The 20,964-nt window shown below is 46.3% G+C and overlaps 1 protein-coding gene and 1 long non-coding RNA gene across 4 annotated transcripts in view; one reads left to right on the forward strand and one right to left on the reverse strand.

The window, feature by feature from the left end:
* LOC134908927 (uncharacterized) overlaps positions 1 to 3,201 on the reverse strand; it is a 118,947-nt gene extending 115,746 nt beyond the window's left edge. Inside the window, exon 1 of the long non-coding RNA XR_010175819.1 lies at positions 2,972 to 3,201. This is a non-coding gene — a long non-coding RNA (uncharacterized LOC134908927). The remainder of the gene's footprint in view (positions 1 to 2,971) is intronic.
* The window catches only part of LOC134908926 (cytochrome P450 2C5-like), a 189,333-nt gene that overhangs the window by 59,389 nt on the left and 108,980 nt on the right, over positions 1 to 20,964 (forward strand). For 2 of the 3 annotated variants that reach the window (XM_063915181.1, XM_063915180.1), the window contains exons 3-4: positions 9,170 to 9,332; positions 19,338 to 19,487. In XM_063915181.1, the coding sequence (XP_063771251.1) occupies positions 9,170 to 9,332; positions 19,338 to 19,487 (313 nt within the window). Of the gene's footprint in view, positions 1 to 3,119; positions 3,142 to 9,169; positions 9,333 to 19,337; positions 19,488 to 20,964 lie in introns of those variants that run through there. The other variant, XM_063915182.1, reaches the window with a different exon arrangement.

Consider the following 20,964-nt stretch of genomic DNA (forward strand, 5'->3'; position numbering starts at 1 on the left):
GAGCAGGTGCCCACACTTAAACATTATAAAGTGTTCAGCAATGCAGAATGGCCCTCATTCCGAGTTGATCGGTCGCAAGGCGAATTTAGCAGAGTTACACACGCTAAGCCTACGCCTACTGGGAGTGTATCTTAGCATCTTAAAATTGCGACCGATGTATTCGCAATATTGCGATCACAAACTACTTAGCAGTTTTAGAGTAGCTCCACACTTACTCTGCCTGTGCGATCAGTTCAGTGCTTGTCGTTCCTGGTTTGACGTCATAAACACACCCAGCGTTCGCCCAACCACTCCCCCGTTTCTCCGGCCACTCCTGCGTTTTTTCCGGAAACGGTAGCGTTTTCAGCCACACGCCCATAAAACGCCGTGTTTCCGCCCAGTAACACCCATTTCCTGTCAATCACATTACGATCGCCGGAGCGATGAAAAAGCCGTGAGTAAAAATACTATCTTCATAGCAAAGATACTTGGCACAGTCGCAGTGCGAAAATTGCGCATGCGCACTAAGCGGAATTTCACTGCGATGCGATGAAAAATACCGAGCGAACAACTCGGAATGAGGGCCAATGTCCGATCGCCTCTGGTGTCTGAATGCGTTTTGCGTTCCCGCATGCGTTCCACCTATGTGCGTATAACCGGAAGTCAAGTCTTTCCATTGGTATGATAAGGAACCTGGAAAGACTTAACTTCCGGTTATGCGCATTCAGACACTGGAGCCAATTATCTTGAGTTATCTACACTGCTGGTCTTTCTTTCTCTTTTATGAGAATCACTATATGTTGTGGAAATGGGAATTCACCTTATGAATTGCACAACATAAGGGATTGAAGGATCTCTCTATGGGGGTCATTCCGAGTTGATTGCTCGTTAGCTGTTTATAGCAGCCGTGCAAACGCATAGTCGCCGCCCACAGGTAAGTGTATTTTCGCTTTGCAAGTGTGCGAACGACTGTGCAGCCGAGCTCTGCAAACACATTTTATGCAGTTTCTGAGTAGGTCAAAACTTACTCAGCCGCTGCGATCACTTCAGTCTGTCTGGTCCTGGAATTTACGTCATACACCTGCCCTGCAAACGCTTGGACACTCCTGCGTTTTCCCTACCACTCCCAGAAAATGGTCAGTTGCCACCCACAAACACCTTCTTCCTGTCAATCTCCTTGCAATCGGCTGTGCGAATGGAATCTTTGTTAAATCCATCGCTCAGCAACGATCCTCTTTGTACCCATACAAAGCACCTGCGCATGCGGTGTATACGCATGTGCAGTAGTGACCTGAACGCTGCGCTGCGAAAAACTGCAGTGTGCGATCAGGTCGGAATGATCCCCTATATTGGCAATATCCTATGAACTTACAGACAATATGAGGAAATTACAACATATTTACAAGAGTGATTACATGTTTTTTCTATGCATTTTAATAAGTGAGAACGTATGGTAAGAGATGATTGCGCAATTTTCTAGTACTCCTTTTTTTCTATTGGTTAATTGTTGTTGGAACCATGGTGAAGGTTCCGTGGAATAGAAAGATGATGCATTAGGTTTCTGTTACATATGTGCGGTGACCCAGTTTCTTTTGTTCATTAGCAATATGACCCCCCCTCCCCAGCACGCATTAATATGACACAACCCTCCTCCTTAGCACACATTAATATGACACTACCCCTCCCCAACACAAATTTATATGACACTATCCCCCCTCCATCGCACACATTAATCTCACACTACCCCCTTCCCAGAACACATTAATATGACACTACCCCCCCTCCCCAGCACACATTAATATCACACTACCCTCCTCCCCAGCACACATTATGACACCCCCTCTCCTCCCCAGCACACATTATTATGACCCCCCTCTCGAGTACACATTATTATAACACCCCCCCTCCCCAGCACACATTATTATGACCCCCCTCCCTAGCACACATCATTATGACCCCCCCTCCCCAGCACACATTATTATGACCCCCCTCCCCAGCACACATTATTATGACCCCCCACCTCCCCAGCACACATTATTATGACCCCCCTCCCCAGCACACATTATTATGACCCCCTCCCCAGCACACATTATTATGACCCCCCTCCCCAGCACACATCATTATGACCCCCCCCCTCCCCAGCACACATTATTATGACCCCCACCTCCCCAGCACACATTATTATGACCCCCCTCCCCAGCACACATTATTATGACCCCCCACCTCCCCAGCACACATTATTATGACCCCCCTCCCCAGCACACATTATTATGACCCCCCCCTCCCCAGCACACATTATTATGACACCCCTCTCCCCAGCACACATTATTATGACCCCCCTCCGGCCAGCACACATCATTATGACCCCCCCCCCTCCCCAGCACACATTATTATCTCCCCCCTCCCCAGCACACATCATTATGACCCCCCCTCCCCAGCACACATTATTATGACCCCCCCTCCCCAGCACACATCATTATGACCCCCCTCCCCAGCACACATTATTATGAACCCCCTCCCCAGCACACATTATTATGACCCCCCCCCTCCCCAGCACACATTATTATGACCCCCCTCCCCAGCACACATCATTATGACCCCCCCTCCCCAGCACACATTATTATGACCCCCCTCCCCAGCACACATCATTATGACCCCCCCCAGCACACATTATGACCCCCCTCCCCAGCACACATCATTATGACCCCCCCTCCCCAGCACACATTATAATGACCCCCCTCCCCAGCACACATCATTATGACCCTCCCCAGCACACATTATTATGACCCCCCTCCCCAGCACACATTATTATGACCCCTCCACCTCCCCAGCACACATTATTATGACCCCTCCACCTCCCCAGCACACATTATGACCCCCCCCCCCTCCCCAGCACACATTATTATGACCCACCCTCCCCAACACACATTAATGTGATAAGTTTCTCTCCTCCCCTCTCTCCCCTTAATTATCTGAGGCAGCACTACAGTACCTGAGCCTCTGCAGAGTCTTTGTCCCTCTGTGTGGCTGGCTGATAGTGCACTAACAGGGCTGCTCCTCATCATGTGGCTGCTGGCTCCTCCAGTCAGGTGTACATCACATGACTTCCTGTCTGTGCATTGCTGTCCCGTACGTGAACCCACCGCTGATAGCAGGGGAGGGGTGAGTGATGCTGAAGACTGCTGTGTCTTCTCTTCAGTGGGGAGGGGAGGGAGGACTGGAGGGAGGGGCGACACTGCTGCCTGACTGTTTTGGCTGGTGCAGCAGGGAGGAGACCAGAATGTGAAGAGCTTCTGCTCATGCTGCCGGCGCGCTGCCTGTCAGTGTGACAGCTCCGGCAGCAACACTGCATATCCGCGAGGTAGCAGAGCAGGGACAGCGCCTCCCTGCTTTGCAGACCTTGCGGGGCGGGTAGCGCTGAGCGGAGGATGTTATGTGCGGTCTTTCACCTGACCGCACATCGCTCCTCCTGTAAATGATCGGCGCCTCTCTATGTTTGGGGGGGGGGGGGCGAGCTGCCCCCTTGCCCCCCCAGTTCCGACGCCTCTGGACATGATACAGTATAACAGAATGAATGGGGACAATGCAGTGTACTACCCGTCATGTGGTGGTCAGGGCAACATGACAACAGGCAAAATAGGCCCCATGGACACGCCGGCCTACCAGGGATCTTCCTGGCGGGCCCTATGGGCGATACACCCCTGCATCCAGGGACAGCGCTGTCCTTGCGCTGTGATGACTGCCAGCTCCAGGCTGCATATGAGACCTTGCGAAGTAGGGAGATCTCACACATGCGCACTGGAGCCAGGAGAGAGACACAGAGCACCAGCACTAAGCTGATGCACTGCTTTGGCAGACAGGGAGTGGCTGGCAACTCTCAACCTTGGTGGCATACACCAGCAAGTGGCACGTCTTTAACCAACGCGTTATAAAAAAAACTGGGTATGACAAAACTCTGTAGTTGTGGTTTCTCTAATGAGGGTGTGGTTTATTTGCAGAGCCACGCTACCCACTCAGCAAGGGTATGCAACACAGGGAGGCGCTGAGGTGAAGAGGCAATCTCTCTGCTCTGCTACCCTGCTGCTGCCGGCTGCCGCTGCGCCTGTCAGACTGGACGACAGGTTGTGGCGCTAACATCGGGTAGCTCGGCTCCCACGCCCTCCTTCTCCCCAGTGAAACTATAGGCAGTGGGCAGACTCACCCCTCACACAGCTCTGTTGCTGCCGACATCCCATATACGCTGAATTTTATTGTGGGTGTGGCCTAATAATGGGAGGCTTGGCCACGTCCCCTTATGGATAAAGTACAAAAAAAATCTTTGTAGTGCCTGATGATCCCTGAGCCCCCAGCCCTCAGCTCCTCAGCTAGGGTAAATTTGGTGTGGGAGCGTGATCAGTGTGAGGCATAATGTGTATAATGGGCTGTACCTGGCATAATGCATATAATGGGCTCTACTCTGGCGTAATGTGTATAAGCGGCTCTCCTGTGTGGCGTACGGTGTATAAGGGTACTACTGTGCGGTGTACTGTGACTAACGGACACTGCTGTGCGGTGTAATGTGACTAAGGAACACTGCTGTGCGGTGTAATGTGACTAACGGACACTGCTGTGCGGTGTAACGTGACTAACGGACACTGCTGTGCGGTGTAATGTGACTAATGGACACTACTGTGCGGGGTTGTGTGAACTGGTACTATTCTCTGGCCCTATATTTTTGACGAGCGCCTTCGGTGCACATTGTCCCTGTTCTGAGCATGGCCAGAACTCTTCAAGATCTAGAACTGGCCCTGTCATCGATTTTAAATGTGGCATAATATGAATCAGGTGCTCTACGTTTGGGTTAATGTGCATATGATTGTAATACTGTGTGGCGTAATTTGAATTGTTGGTACCATTGTGGTCACGCCCCTTCTTTGTGTGACAACACCCACTTTTGTAGTGCACACTATCCCTTTTTTACGGAAGGGAGGGTGCAAATGTATTATTTGCAGGAGGGCGCCAAACACTCTAGCACCGGCCCTGTTTATTTGGAAAGGGAAATGTATGAAAAATGGTTATCTCAAAGACATACTGTATAAACAATTATGGCACCTACAAACCCCTTCTGACAGATTATTTTAGTGCCATCTATAAAATAAAGAGACTTTTACACAATACACAGAGCATTACAGTGAACGATATTCAAAAGTGACCATTTTACTTACCTTTATACAATGCAGGGAACATTCTAGATGTGTGAAGGACCATTTTTGTTGGTTTTAATTTTGGTTCTAATTCATCATCCAGTTTTAGATTTGCCAAAACCACCCTGACTGGTTTTAGATATGTATTATTTTTATAATAAAGAAAAAAAAAACTGAAATCACAAAATTTGCCCCTTATACACATTACATGTTACACCAGACAACAGAGCCCCTTATACATGTTGCATCAGAAAGCAGAGTCCCTTATACAAGTTACACCAAACCTCAGATCCCCTTATACAGGTTACACCAGACAGCAGAGCCTCTTATAAACATTACACCAGAAAGCAGAACCTCTTAAAAAAAACCTTACACCAAACAGCAGAGCCCCTTTTACACATTAACCGAAACAACAGAGCCCCTTATACATGTTATGCCAAACAGTAGAGCACTTTATACATGTTACACCAGACAACAATGCCCCTTCTACAGGTTACGCAGGACAGCATAGTCCTTTATATACATTACGCAAGACAGCAGAGCCCCTTATACATGTTATGCCAGACAGAAGAGCCCTTTATAAACATTACACAAGACAGCAGAGCCCCTTATATACATTAGAGAAGACAGCAGAGCCCGTTATACACGTTACGCTAGACAGCAAAGCACCTTATAGATGTACGCCAGACAACAGAGCCCCTTATACACATTATGCCACACATCTGAGCTCTTTAGACATGTCACACCAGACAGCAAAGCCCCTTATACACATTAAGCCAGAAAGCAAAGCCCCTAATACATGTTTTGTCAAACATCAGAGCCCCTTAAACACGTTACACCAGATAGCAGACTCCCTTATACACATTACACGAGACAACAAAAGTTCTTACACATGTTACACAAGACAGCAGAGCCAGTTATAAACATTACACAAGACAGCAAAGCCCCTTATAGATGGTATGCCAGACAGCAAAGCCCCTTATACATGTTACGCCAGTTATACATGTTATACTATACAGCAGAGCCTCTAACACGCCTTACACCAGACAGAATGGCCCCTTATATATGTTACACCAGACAGCACAGCCCCTTATACATGTTATACCAGACAGCAGAAACCCTTATACACATTACTTCAGACAGCATAGCTCCTTATACACATTACACCAGACAGCAGAGCCCCTATACATGTTATGCCATGTAACAAAGCCCCTTATACACATTATGCCAGACAATAGAGCCCCTTATACACATTACGCTTGAAAGCAGTGCCACTTATACTTGATACACAAGACAGCAGAGCCCCTTATACATGTTACACCAGATAACACTCCTTATATACGTTACACCAGATAACAGAACACCTTATACACAGTTGTCAAAGTGGAAATTTTGAAGTGTGGGTATCGAAAAGTGAATGTTGTAATTATGTCTGGCCACTCAATAGGGGGTGTGTCCTTCAGTGTAGTTTACCACACCTTATACACATTTTGCACAACAATAGTAGGACCCCTTATACTATCTAGTACTGGTGCTCATTTCACATTATATCACACGGTATGAGCCATAATTCACATTATAGCACACAGAATTAGTTGAAAATCACACTATAGCACAGAGTATGAGCCGAAATTCACATTATAGCACACAGAACGAGCCGCAATTCACATTGCGCACAGAGAATGAGCCAATATTCCCATTATGCCACATGGAATGAGAGAAAATTCAGGAAAAGTGACAGCAGAGACATAGGGACAGGGAGAGTGACAGAGAGACAGGGAAAGGGACAGCAGTGACATAGGGACAGAGAGAGTGACAGAGGAACAGGGAAGGTGACAGCAGGGACATAGGGACAGAGAGAGTGACAGAGGGACAGGGAAAGTGACAGAAGAGACCGAGGGATAGGGAGAGTGACAGAGAGACGGACAGCGAGGGCATACAGTAGGGACTAGGGAGAGAGTAAGGCAGCAGGGTAAGATTACCTATTTAGCAGCTGCGGGGCATGAGAAGGCTGTGGTCTGTGGTGCATGAGGAGGCTGTGGTCTGCGGTCCATGAGGAGGCTGTGGTCTACGGTCCATGAGGAGACTGTGGTCTGCGCTGCATGAGGAGGCTGTTGTCTGTGGTGCATGAGGAGGCTGTGGTCTGTGGTGCATGAGGAGGCTGTGGTTGGCGTGGGGCGGAGGAGGCTGTGGGCTTTGGAGATGGTGCAGAGAAGGATTGAGGGTGGAAGAAGAGGCTGAGGGCTGTGGCGGTGCAACGGAGGAGGATGCTGCAGTCGGCGGCCTTTGGTGCGGCACTGGCTCCTATGATGACCGTGGTGCTACTATTTAAAATCTGCTGCTGACTGGCAGCCAATCAGGAGCGGCTGTGCGGCTGCTCATGATTGGTTGCCGGTCCGTTGCAGATTTGAAATAGTAGTGCCGCGGTCAGCTTGATGTGGCAGTGGCCCTACCGTTGTATACCGGCCCACTTCGAGCACTGCTTTTACAAATAGTGCCAGGCAACAGAGCCATTATACATATATTAAGTAAATCTAAAGTGGTTAGAGTGATGCCACATAGGGGGGTGTGGAGCCACAAAGGGGAGATTAGGGGACAAAGGTGATAGAGTGGGACCACAGGGGGGAGAGTTGAGCTTTGCAAACATGAATTAAGCCCAATATGAGAACCAAATGTAGTCCATAATCTGTATCTTTTTTTTTAAATTGAGTATAATTCTGCACTCAGATATTATGGTCTGGAGAGAATAATGAGCCAGAAACAAATACCTCCAGTAAGAGAATAAAGATTTGTATTTCTGCTGCAAAGATGTTTTGTGAGCTCATGGAGTTTGAGATTGCCAGAGTTGCGGGATGCTGGATGTTTTTTTAAAAAAGGGTAATAACTTAGAAGATATTGGGGGTAATTCCAAGTTGATCGCAGCAGGAATTTTTTTAGCAGTTGGGCAAAACCATGTGCACTGCAGGGGAGGCAGATATAACATCTGCACATGTTATATCTGCCCCCCCAGCAGTGTACATGGTTTTGCCCAACTGCTAAAAAATTTCCTGCTGCGATCAACTTGGAATTACCCCCATGGTTTTGCTCTGTAAGTGTTTGCCTCTTTAAAAAATAAGTCTGAGCTCTTCCGGCATCCCCAACTCCAGCGATCTCAGACTCCATTACATTTTGCCGATCTGTTTCCCTTGGTGGTGGTGTTAGTAAAGAGCATACACATTTGCAGCTTGTGCTCTGCATGTATTCCCACCGTTTGCTCTGCATGTATTCCCACTAAAGAATTATCTTCATACAAGCCAGACATTGGGCCTAATTCAGGTTGGATTGCAATGTGCGATCCAACCTGAATTTTTGTTCAAAAGATGCGGGTGCATGTGCAGCACCCGTCCTCTGCATGCACCTGCATTTTCTGTAGGGTGCCGCAGAGAATGCGATCGTCTCTGCCTGCTAAACAGGCAGAGGCGGTTCCGGGGTGGGCAACGCTCCGTTTCCAGGGAGGAGATTGAGCATTGCAGGGGAAGATAGAGGGGGGGGGGGGGGGGGGGGGGGCGGTTGAACGGTGGGCAATGCGTCACCCCCTAGTTTCTGCTGATAGGCAGAAATTGTGAAGCGTTCGCAATTTCTGCTTGTTCAGCAGGGGGAGGCGCAGGTTAGCATGCTGGGCGGCCTTGCCCAGTGATGGGCGGCCCCCAGCATGTGACCAAAAGGATAGCAAATTCTGCTACTTAGCAGAATTTGCTATCCTTACTGAATTGCGCCCGTTATACTGGTAATTTGGGACCTGTGATAGGTATAGGACAGCTTGTATTGTGTATAGTGATGGAGATTCTATTTACAGCACATATCCTATAATTTTTAAACAAAGGTTTATTAGAATACCTTCTTTTAGATGTGATATTTATGCGAGAACTCTCTTTGTTAAATATTGTGGGAATTGATTTTGACACATACTGTAAAAGCAATACTTAGATGTACGGAACATTAATAAATGTTGTTATGTGGATTTGCAGCTTTCTGAGAAGTACGGCTCAGTGTACAGTCTACAGCTAGGAGAGGAGAAAATGGTGGTCCTGACCGGATATGAGACGGTGAAAGATGCTCTTGTAAACCACGCGGATGAGTTTTCTGGAAGACCAAAAGTTCCACTTTTCCATGAGATAACTAAAGGACACGGTAACCATTATTGTATACTTGGTACTGTTACTGTTATTATGTTATTATGGAATATAATTAATAACCCATTATAGTGCCCAGGTAACATGGTGTGCTTTTACTATTGTAGCAGCCAACTTCTTTCAAATGCTCCACTAATGCAAACACACCGTGACAGGCAAGTGCTAAAGGGCCCTACACAGTGGGTGATGAGTATGAGCGATATGGACGATCTCGTTCAGTATTGAACGATAAATCATTCATATCACTCAGGTTCTATGCATCAACGATGAACGATGCGCGGCCCCGCGATCGTTCATCGTTGATCTATCATCGTTTAAACATGAGGTCAATTTGGACGATATAGATGTAATATACTCTCATATCGTCAAAATTGACCATCGATATTGTCCAGTGTGTAGGCATAATTGGCCATCGATAGTATTGTTGGGCGATATATCGTTGGTCGATTACATCGCCCAGTGTGTAGGGCCCTTTAGACTCCCCTTTTTCAGCAGACACAGAATCACTGGTTGTAAAGGTCCAACGCAATTTTATTGGTTAATAGATCGTACCAGCAGGAAACATGCACAAAATTACATTATATCAACAAGCTGGTTGAGCTCTCGGTATACGGTATGAATAACCAACAGTAACAATCAGGTGTATTAAGCGTTACACACAGGTGAAACAGGTAAAGCAGATATAACAAGCTGTTTCAGCTTTGGGAATACCATCATGAATAACCAGCAGTAGCAATTAGGCCTTTATATGTAGAACACAGGTAAGACAGGTGGAGTGGATATGGGTCATTGGGTCGACCACACTTTGGTCGACATGCATTAGGTCGACATGGTCCCTAGGTCAACATGATAAAAGGTCGACATGAGATTAAAAAAATTGGTGTCGTTTTCTTCAAAGGGTGACCGGGAACGACTCGCTTTGCTCACCATGCTTCAGGCAAGGTGCCTCGCTCCATTGCCGCTGTGCTCGGCACAGGTACCATTGCCAACTGTAGTCCACGTTGATCGTAAAGTATGAAAAAGTTCAAAAAGTGAAAAAAATTGTGAAAACCTTGTGTTGACCTTTTGTCATGTCGACCTAGAAACCCTGTTGACCTAATGCATGTCGACCAATAGTGGTCAACCTAATCACTGTCGACCTAAGTGTTGTCGACCTAATGACCGTATACCGGTGAAGTCATTAACACAAGTTGATTTGACTTTGGGAATATAGGACTTCATTCAGTTAAAGTAGCAGTTTCTGCTTTTTTAGCAGAATCTGATACCCTTTAAAACGTATGCTTTGGGCCGCCTAAATCAGAGCAATGCCGCCCAGCATGCTACCTGCCACCCACCAGCCTGGGTTGTCTTTGGCTCTTCCCATCTTCCCATCTTTGTCATCCACTGCTGTTCTCTTCTGGGTCCAATTTCCTGGTCCCCCGGCTGCCCCTTTGCCTCATACTCCAACTATGGGGACTGGGTCGTTGTCCTACGCTCCACTCTGTTTCAGCCAGATGGCAGGTTCCTCCACTCCGGTAAGCAGCCCGTCTAGCAGTCCAGTCTCTCCTTGTACGCTCCCTGGGATTTATCACCCTTCCCCGCACTGTGGTGATCCTTAAGTAGTTTCCGTCTCTACTGGACCACCTCAGTCCTCAGCGGTCACTGGCTCCTGGGGCCCCAGCAACAGCCCTCCCCTGGCCACTCTGTCCTCCAACCCATGAGACCTAATCAGCTGAGGGGTGAGTTTTCCGGGTTCCGCTGTTGCCAGCCAGGGGTGAGACACCAACTTCTCCATTGGCATAAAGTCAGTCAGGAGCAGACAGGTTCACTAAGAGTTCTTCCTACAAACTGCCATTGGGTTGTAATGGGGCAGCAGTGCTTATGTGAAAAAAGCATATGCCGTCCCTGTTTTCCTTTATACAATAATTATAGGATACTACATTAGCACTCAGGATCTTGTCAGTCAGAATGCCGACTGTGGCATCCCAATGGTCAGACTCCTGACAGAATCCAATGGAAAGTAGGTTTATGGCTAGCATTAGGCAATAGGTAGAGAGTTAGAGTTATGCTGCAGGGATGGGTGGACAACTAGGGTTAGGCTGCAGGGAGTGGCAGTTAGGGTTAGGCTACGGGGAGTGGCAGTTAGGGTTAGGCTACGGGGAGTAACAGTTAGGGTTAGGCTACAGGGAGTGGCAGTTAGGGTTAGACTGCAGGGAGCAGCAGTTAGTGTTAGGTTGCAGGGAGCAGCAGTTAGGGTTAGGCTGCAGGGAGTGGCAGTTAGGGTTAGACTTTGGGAGGGGTTGGTTATGGTTAGGCTGTGGGAGGGTTGCGTTATGGTTATGGTTATGGTTAATATACTTAACAAAACCCAACTGAATTTTGAACATTGGGATGCAGCTGTCAGCATTCTGACCATGAGGATCTTGTGTGCCGGGATATCGATACCAACCCATTATTATAGGAGTAGATTTTGTTTGCTTATTCAGATACTGTGGATAGATAGATAGATAGATAGATAGATAGATAGATAGATAGATAGATAGATAGATAGATAGATAGATAGATAGATAGATAGTAATACTGATAGGTTAATTGGATCCCAACAAAAATGAACCCTAGTGTGAATGTGTGTGCGTGTACATGTTGTAGAGAATATCAGGGTTGGACTGGCCCTCATTCCGAGTTGATCGCTCGGTATTTTTCTTCGCATCGCAGTGAAAATCCGCTTAGTACGCATGCGCAATGTTCGCACTGCGACTGCGCCAAGTTATTTTGCTAAGAAGATAGTATTTTTTACTCACGGCTTTTTCATCGCTCCGGCGATCGTAGTGTGATTGACAGGAAATGGGTGTTACTGGGCGGAAACACGGCGTTTTAGGGGCGTGTGGATAAAAACGCTACCGTTTCCGGAAAAAACGCAGGAGTGGCCGGAGAAACGGGGGAGTGTCTGGGCGAACGCTGGGTGTGTTTGTGACGTCAAACCAGGAACGACAAGCACTGAACTGATCGCACAGGCAGAGTAAGTCTGGAGCTACTCTAAAACTGCAAAGTAGTTTGTACTCGCAATATTGCGAATACTTCGGTCGCAATTTTAAGAAGCTAAGATACACTCCCAGTAGGCGTAGGCTTAGCGTGTGTAACTCTGCTAAATTCGCCTTGCGACCGATCAACTCGGAATGAGGGCCATTGTGCCATCAGAAAACAAAGGTTTCACTATCTCACTCTCAGTCAAAAAATTCTGTATTCCAGAATATTCCGTATATCAGAATATTTGGATATGGTATACTCAACCTGTAATATTTTTTTAAATAATATTGAATAATAATACAGGTTGAGTATCCCATATCCAAATATTCCGAAATACGGAATATTCCGAAATACGGACTTTTTTGAGAGAGTGAGATAGTGAAACCTTTGTTTTCTGATGGCTCAATGTACACAAAGTTGGTTTAATGCACAAAGTTATAAAAAATATTGGCTAAAATGACCTTCAGGCTGTGTGTATAAGGTGTATATGTAACATAAATGCATTCTGTGCTTAGACTTGGGTCCCATAACCATGATATCTCATTATGGTATGCAATTATTCCAAAATACGGAAAAATCCGATATTCAAAATACTTCTGGTCGCAAGCATTTTGGATAAGGGATACTCAACTAATAATAATAACAATAATAATAATTATTATTATTATTTAAATCTGGCTCCACCTTCCAGTGGTAGCAGTAAATTGCTGTCCTTTCTCACTGCTCATTGATCTAGCCCCCTGTACCATGTTGTACACATACACCTGGGCTCCAATGTTGCTGCTGTTTTCCAAAATCAGAGACTTGCCAAAGGGAAAATTGCAATTGAAACATGATTTAGCACTCCAATAAATGGCAATACACTGTTGGACCAAGCAATTTATCATTTGCATGGACAGAAATACAAATCCTGGATTCATTAAGAATGTTTGCACTGGCATTACTAGGGGGATCCAGGGACCACATCAGGTGTCACCCTCCAATGGGGTGACACCAAAGTACTTCCGTGCCTGGGAGTCCGGGTACTGCACTGTGACATTATCATGCAACGCCTGGCTTATGTCACTGAGGAGGAGCCAGCAGTGCATTGAGAGTCTCTGGGGGCAGAAATGTACAGAGAAAAGAAAGAAAAACCCTTTTTGTATGCGCATTCATTAGGAAAAAAGAAAAAACACATTGAAAATTAACCTAACTTTTATTAATATTGTTAAAATAAGATCCCCTGAAACACAAACATTCAGACAAAGAACACAAAAGTTTTTATATTAAAATGGGTTTCACGATACACATCACTGATGTGAAAAGAATGTAAAAAAAAAATCCCAATTACTGACAAAATTTGTCAAGCCATCTGTGGCAATTATAGTGGTAGGAAAGTTAACGGCCTAAACACCTGCACCCAGAAATTGATACAGATGCATCCTGCTAGAGCCTTGCTGCATAGCAAACGCAGCACAACTTCCGAGATTCTCAGATGCAAACGTATGCATGTACCCACAATCTATTTTCTTCTATGGTAAAGCCATGCTGCAAATGGATTACAGCCTACCCTGGCATAGCACTACTGTGATGCAGGGCCGTTACTATGTGTGTGCCAGGTGTGCCTGTCACACAGCGCAGTTGCCATGAGGTCGCAACTGCCAACATTCCCTAAAGTCAGCGGCATTGTAATGAGTCAAAATGACTCATTACAAGCTGCCTGTGTGCCGATCGAGGAGAGGAGCAGCTCCAGGGGCAGGTGAGAATGAGGAGGAGGAAGGGTGAGGAGGGAGCCGCAGCAGCACACTGTAATTGTGGTGGCGCAGCTGCAGCTTTCCCTCTCCTTCCTCATAGGCTGGTCGCAGCCACTGTGAATACTGGGATGCACTTCCCTCATCCCAGCATTCACAGCTGCGGTGTCCAGCCAATGTGAAAGGAGAGGGACAGCTGCAGCGGCATCGCCACCAATTACAGTGCGCTGCTGCGGCTTCCTCACCCCTCTCCCTCCTCCTCCTTCCCTGCCTGCCCGGGATCTGACTGACTGGCTGCTCTGAGAAGCCTGACTGCCTGAGCCAGCAGAGACAGTAACTATAATAATCTTTTTTGACTGTCTGTCTATCTGCTGCAATGTGTAATAAGGGGACGCTGTCTGCCATAATGCGTAAAAAGGGGGATGCTGTCTGCCATAATGTGTAAAAAGGGGACACTGTTTGCCGTAATGTGTAAAAAGGGGGACGCTGTCTGCCAAAATGTGTAAAAAGGGGGACGCTATCTGCCGTAATGTGTAATAAGGGGACGCTCTCTGCCGTAATGTGTAATAAGGGGATGTTGTCTGCCATGATGTGTAATAAGGGGATGCTGTCTGCCGTAATGTGTAATAAGGGGACGCTGCCTGCCGTAATGTGTAATAAGGGGACGCTGTCTGCCGTAATGTGTAAAAAGGAGGACGCTGTCTGCCGTAATGTGTAAAAAGGGGGATGCTGTCGGCCGTAATGTGTTAAAAGGGGGGCGCTGTCTGCCGTAATTTGTAAAATGGGGGGGCACTGTCTGCCGTAATGTGTAATAAGGGGATGCTGTCTGCCGTAATGTGTAAAAAGGGATGCTGTCTGCCGTAATGTGTAAAAAGGGGGACGCTGTCTGCCTTAATGTATAAAAAGGGAGGCGCTGTCTGCTGTAATGTGTAAAAAGGGGGGCTCTGTCTGCCGTAAAATGTAAAAACGGGGACTGTCTGCCGTAATGTGTAAAAGGTGGACGGTGTCTGCCGTAATGTGTAAAAGGGGCTCTACCTGGTGTAGTAGCGTTACTGTGTGGCGTAATTTGAATAATGGAGACTACAGGGGGTCATTCTGACCCATTCGCATGCAGCGGTTTCTCGTTGCAGTGCGAACGGGTGCAGAATGCGCATGTGCAGCGGCCGCGTTGCACGTGCGCGACGTTGCCCGGTGACAGGGGTCGCCGGGTTATGACGCGTCCAGAGAATAAAGCGTTCGCAGAGTGGACCGCTAAGAAAATTGACTGGAAGAAGGCGGTCCTGGGCGTCTCCACAGCGTTGGCGGATGTTTTCGGGGAGTGGATTGAAAAACGCAGGTGTGTCCAGATCAATGGAGGGCGGATGTCTGACGTCATATCTAGCTTCAACATCGCAGGGATCATCGCACAGGGTAGGTATGTCCAGGGCTACTCTGAAACTGCTTCAAATATTTTTAGCTCAGCAGGGCTGCACAAGCGACCGCAGCCCTGCTAAGCTGAAATATACTCCCCCATAGGCGTGGACTTTTGATCACAGCAGCAGCTAAAATTTGCTGGCTGCGATCAACTCGGAATGACCACCACTGTGCACCGTAATATGAATTGGTATTATTTTGTGGACACACCCCTTCCCCATGAAGCCACGCCCCTATATTTTTTGCACTCTCCTATGGTGCGCATTGTCCCTATTTTACATAAGGTGGGCACAGATACCGATTCTTGCACAAGTCGCTAAAATGTCTAATTACGTCTCTGCTGCGATTAGTATGCACTTTGGGAGAAATTGCTGCAAGGTTGTAGCAGGACACATCTGTATGACAGCCGCCATCATGTTGCACATCAGATCACTGAAGCGATGATGGCAATGGTAGCCTTAGATCTGCATCCAGAATCCGCCATCACTGCTTCGGGTTTTAGACAAGGCTAGGTGTCCACACTACCAAATTCCATATCGATTCTAGTTTTCCACAACAGCAATTATTTACCTGCATCAGGATATTAAACAAAAAGTTTTTTTTTATTGCTTAGAAAATTCCACCTGTCAACCTTTTGACCATGTTGACCTGTTGATCTGTCTACCTTTTACATGTCGATTTTCAACTTTCAGCAGCCAAATGTAGAATATTGCAGCAGCTGCAAGAAAAGTTATTTTGCCATACCACTAACTGAAGCAAGAGGTAGCAACAGGTGGAATTTCATCCTTTACATGCTCCAGCGAATGGAGGAACAACAACCAGCCATTAAGACGCATGCCTCAAGCCATGAGATAGGAAGAGGGAGTGTTGTTACCTTACGGCAGTACACTGGAGAATACTCTCAGCTTTATGCACGCTACTAAAACCATTTGCAATTGCAACCAATGTTGAGACACTGCCAGTCTCAGTCAGTTCCTACCCTTTATTAAACTACTGGAAAAGCAGCTAGGGAACCTAAAGGTGGAGATACAACCTCACATTGAGTGATATGTCGGTCCAATCCGATGACATATTGATCAATTTGGTGCGTATCAGGTAGTGCGTTTTGCCCAAAATGCGTGGCACACAGTTTCTATAAACATTGTCAGATTTCATGTGATACACATCAAACCTGATGATATCACCAGTGCCCTAGTAAGGTAGTATACTACCTTCATTAAAATTGCACCAGTGTTTATGGATATTCCAGGCTCAGAGGAATACATTCTGATGTCGGAAAGAATCTCCGTCACGCCAGTGTGTACCTAACTTAAGTGATTCTGCTAAGTATTTTGGATTTGTAGACCAAGTTCATCTCTAAATCAGAGCCAATGGGTTTTCCAAATCTTGCAATTAGGTTAGATCAGTTTGAAGCCATGCTTTATCCTAGGTCCTAAGTCCCATGTAATGTCTTTCTTTCCAACTGACAGAGATCTTTAGAGATTAATAGAGCTTCTTGCAAACAAGTTGTCAGCTCATGTGGCATGAGAAACAACATCTTCAGCTTCAGTTTCTCCTGCACATGCTGCTACCTGGAAAAAAACTGACCTTTTACCATAGACCCGATGGTGGTGATGATGAGTCAAATGTGATTAGATCTAATGGTGGAGTATTACTTAAATGATAATGTATAAATTAGCATCTCACACAGTCTCTTTGTATACTGAGAGAAAAAAGACAATATGGAGCCCCTAGTACAAACTCACTTTGGTGTACTTCAGCTGTCCACACTCCAGCGTGTACTTAGAAAGAGTTCATGAGTAATCAGCATAGATGGCTACTTCCAAAAAATATGGAAAAACTGATGTTCATCAAAACAAACTAAGAAATATATGAAGAAGACCATTGCCACTGATTACAACAAACAGAAATTGTAACAATGGATTCCAGTGAGCATGAGCTAATACTGTGTGATGAACAGATTAACAACAGTGATTTGGGTGATGATGATGTTAGCCTTAAGTCAATCGTTAGCTTGTTTTTTTGCAAAACTATGAAGATTTTTTTTTGTATCATGGAGGCCCAATGAAACCAAGCACTTCAGCCACAAAAGTGTCAGTCTGTGCTGCTGAAGTTCTTGGTTTGTTTAATTGTGCATGTCCTTTTTTAACATACAACATAAGGGTGTGTGAAAGGGCCCAAGGACACTTCCATTGTGCACCACTTGTCTTTATGGGGGTCATTCCAACCCGTTCGCATGAAGCGGTTTTTCACTGCGGTGTGAATGGGTGCGGAATGCGCCTGCATGCCAGGCGCAGTGTGCGTGTGCGACATTGCCGACGATTGGGGTCACCGGGTTACATCGTGGCTACCGATGGGAGCGGTCGCAGCGGCGAACGCTAAGAAGATTGACAGGAAGGAGTCGTGGATGGGTGGATACGGACCGTTGGAGAGCATTTTTGGGGAGTGGTAAGTAAAATGCTGGAGTGTCCAGGACAACGGAGGGCGGAGGTGTGACGTCAAAGCCGGGCCCATCATCGCTGGATCCATCGCACAGGGTAAGTATGTCCAGGACTGCTCTACTTTTGCTTGATTTCTTTTAGCTTAGGAGGGCTGCACAAACGATCGCAGCCCAGCTAAGCTAAAATACACTCCCCTAGAGGTGTGGCCTGTTGATTGCAGCAGCATCAGCTAAAAGTTGCTGGCTGCGATCAACTCGGAATGACCACCCATGGGCTTTGGCCATCTGACAATATTGGTGGTCATTCCGAGTTGTTCGCTCGCAAGCTGCTTTTAGCAGCTTTGCACACGCTAAGCCGCCGCCTACTGGGAGTGAATCTTAGCTTCTTATAATTGCGAACAAAAGATTCTCAAAATTGCGATTACACACCTCTTAGCAGTTTCAGAGTAGCTCCAGACCTACTCGGCATCTGCGATCAGTTCAGTACTTGTCGTTCCTGGTTTGACTTCATAAACACACCCAGCGTTCGCCCAGACACTCCTCCGTTTCTCCAGCCACTCCCGCGTTTTTCCCAGAAACGGTAGCGTTTTTTCCCACACGCCACTAAAACGGCCTGTTTCCGCCCAGAAACACCCACTTCCTGTCAATCACACTCCGATCGCCTGAGCGAAGAAAAAGCCGTGAGTAAAATACCTAACTGCATAGCAAATTTACTTGGCGCAGTCGCACTGCGGACATTGCGCATGCGCATTAGCGACTAATCGCTCCGTTGCGAAAGAAAAATAACGAGCGAACAACTCGGAATGACCACCATTGGTATAAAGACTACTAACTTGTTACTCAATCTCCAATTACAGTACCTGTAGTGGCCTGAGGCCTGTGATTTTTTTTAGAAGTGTGTTGTTTATATATTATATTAGGCTTTATCTTTTAGGTCTTTAGTGCTTGATTAATGAAAACATTGCAATGGGTTGTATAGTTTATTAAACTGCCATCCTGTCTGCCACTATATTACATAGATGTGCTATATTATTTTAAACTGTCATGTGTTTGTACTGCTGCTCTGTCACCTAGTTAAGCCAGCTAACTTGCTTCAGCTTTTGCCCAATATTGGTGATAATGATACAGTGAGCTGTGATGTTGTCAAAATTGGCTGGTTTGATTTATCATTAAAGAAATGTGAAACCATAACACAATGAATATTTATAACCATACCAAAACACTAGGCTCTGTGCACAGCTCTAGTTACTATTGGTGTTTGCATAAACACATGTAGGTAACATTAGCGTGAGTTACATTATTTTTTGGCGTGAGCAGTTTTGTGTCTCTAAATAAACCTCATGTAACACATTGTAATATTGTTTTCTTGTTACAAAATTTAAATATTGAAAACAAATTTGTTCCTTCCACCCAGGAGTTATTTTTGCTAATTTTGAAAGCTGGAAGGTGATGAGACGGTTCACAATTTCAACGCTACGAGATTTCGGGATGGGGAAGCAAACAATTGAAAACAAAATTAGTGAAGAAAGCGATTGTTTAGTGGAAAGGATAAAATCCCACAAAGGTCGGTGACTGTTTTACTTTTGCATCCTCTCGGTTCTAGAATGCACCTAAGGCTAGATTATTGTAGAACAATACATTATAGAGGCTTTGACTGCAGAATCTAGTGTAAAATTCTACAACACAAATACAGCATTTGCACATAAACCATGATTTGCGCACATACGCCATTTCTATGTTTGTACCAAATTATATGCGTAATAAAAAAAGGTCACATATACAGAAATAATAGCTGTAATAAGACATCAATGTCCCCTCACTCTGATGATTGTTATGCCCAAGTGGTAACTTTAGGATAATTTTTTTTGTATTTAACCTATTCAATGCTGATGGTTAACTCAACCCTGGGGCTGAGGCAATTTTTGTGTTTCGTTGTATTACTTGGGAGGAGTCTTTTGAGGAGCCTGCATACTGCATGTGCCTATTGTCATGCATCTGTTTTTTCCTTTATTGTTCTTCTCCCTGCTGTGACATTGAGATTATATATACCTCAGTTTCCTTCTAGGTCACGATTACCCCTTTTCCACTAGCAGGGCTGTTTCTAGACAATTTGGCTCCCAGTGCGAGATTTCAAAATGTGCCCCCCCCCCTATTGCCCCCCCAAAAAAATGTGTGCCCCCCCCCTTCCCCATATAGCCATAAAAAGAAAAAGCATGCACGCGCCCCCGACAAGGGTGTGTGGCCTGATTAAAATGGGCACGGTCTCATTAAAGTGGGCACGGCCTCACCTGATATCATCACACCCACCACAGGGGGGGGGGGGGAATCCCCTTTTTACACATTACAGCAGGCAAGTGTCCCCATATTACACAGCGCGGCAAGCAGGTGTCCCCATTTTACACAGTACGGCAGGCAGGTGTCCCCATTTTACACAGTACGGCAGGCAGGTGTCCCCATTTTACACAGTACGCAGGCAGATATCCCCATTTTACACAGTACGGAAGGCAGGTATCCCCATTTTACACAGTACGGTAGGCAGGTATCCCCATTTTACACAGTACGGTAGGCAGGTATCCCCATTTTACAAAGTGCAGCAGGCAGGTGTCCCCATTTTACACAGTGCGGCAGGCAGATTTCCCCATTTTACACAGTACGCAGGCAGATATCCCCATTTTACACAGCACGGCAGGCATCCCCATTTTACACAGTACGCAGGCAGATATCCCCATTTTACACAGCACGGCAGGCATCCCCATTTTACACAGTACGCAGGCAGGTGCCCCCATATTACACAGTGCGGCAGGCAGGTAGCCCTATTTTACACAGCACGGCAGGCATCCCCATTTTACACAGTACGCAGGCAGATATCCCCATTTTACACAGCACGGCAGGCATCCCCATATTACACAGTACGCAGGCATATGCCCCCATATTACACAGTACGCAGGCAGGTGCCCCCATATTACACAGTACGCATGCAGGTATCCCTATTTTACACAGCACGGCAGGCAGATATCCCCATTTTACACAGTACGCAGGCA

This window comes from Pseudophryne corroboree, chromosome 4 (genome assembly GCF_028390025.1).
Source record: "Pseudophryne corroboree isolate aPseCor3 chromosome 4, aPseCor3.hap2, whole genome shotgun sequence".
Classification (NCBI taxonomy): Eukaryota; Metazoa; Chordata; class Amphibia; order Anura; family Myobatrachidae; genus Pseudophryne; species Pseudophryne corroboree.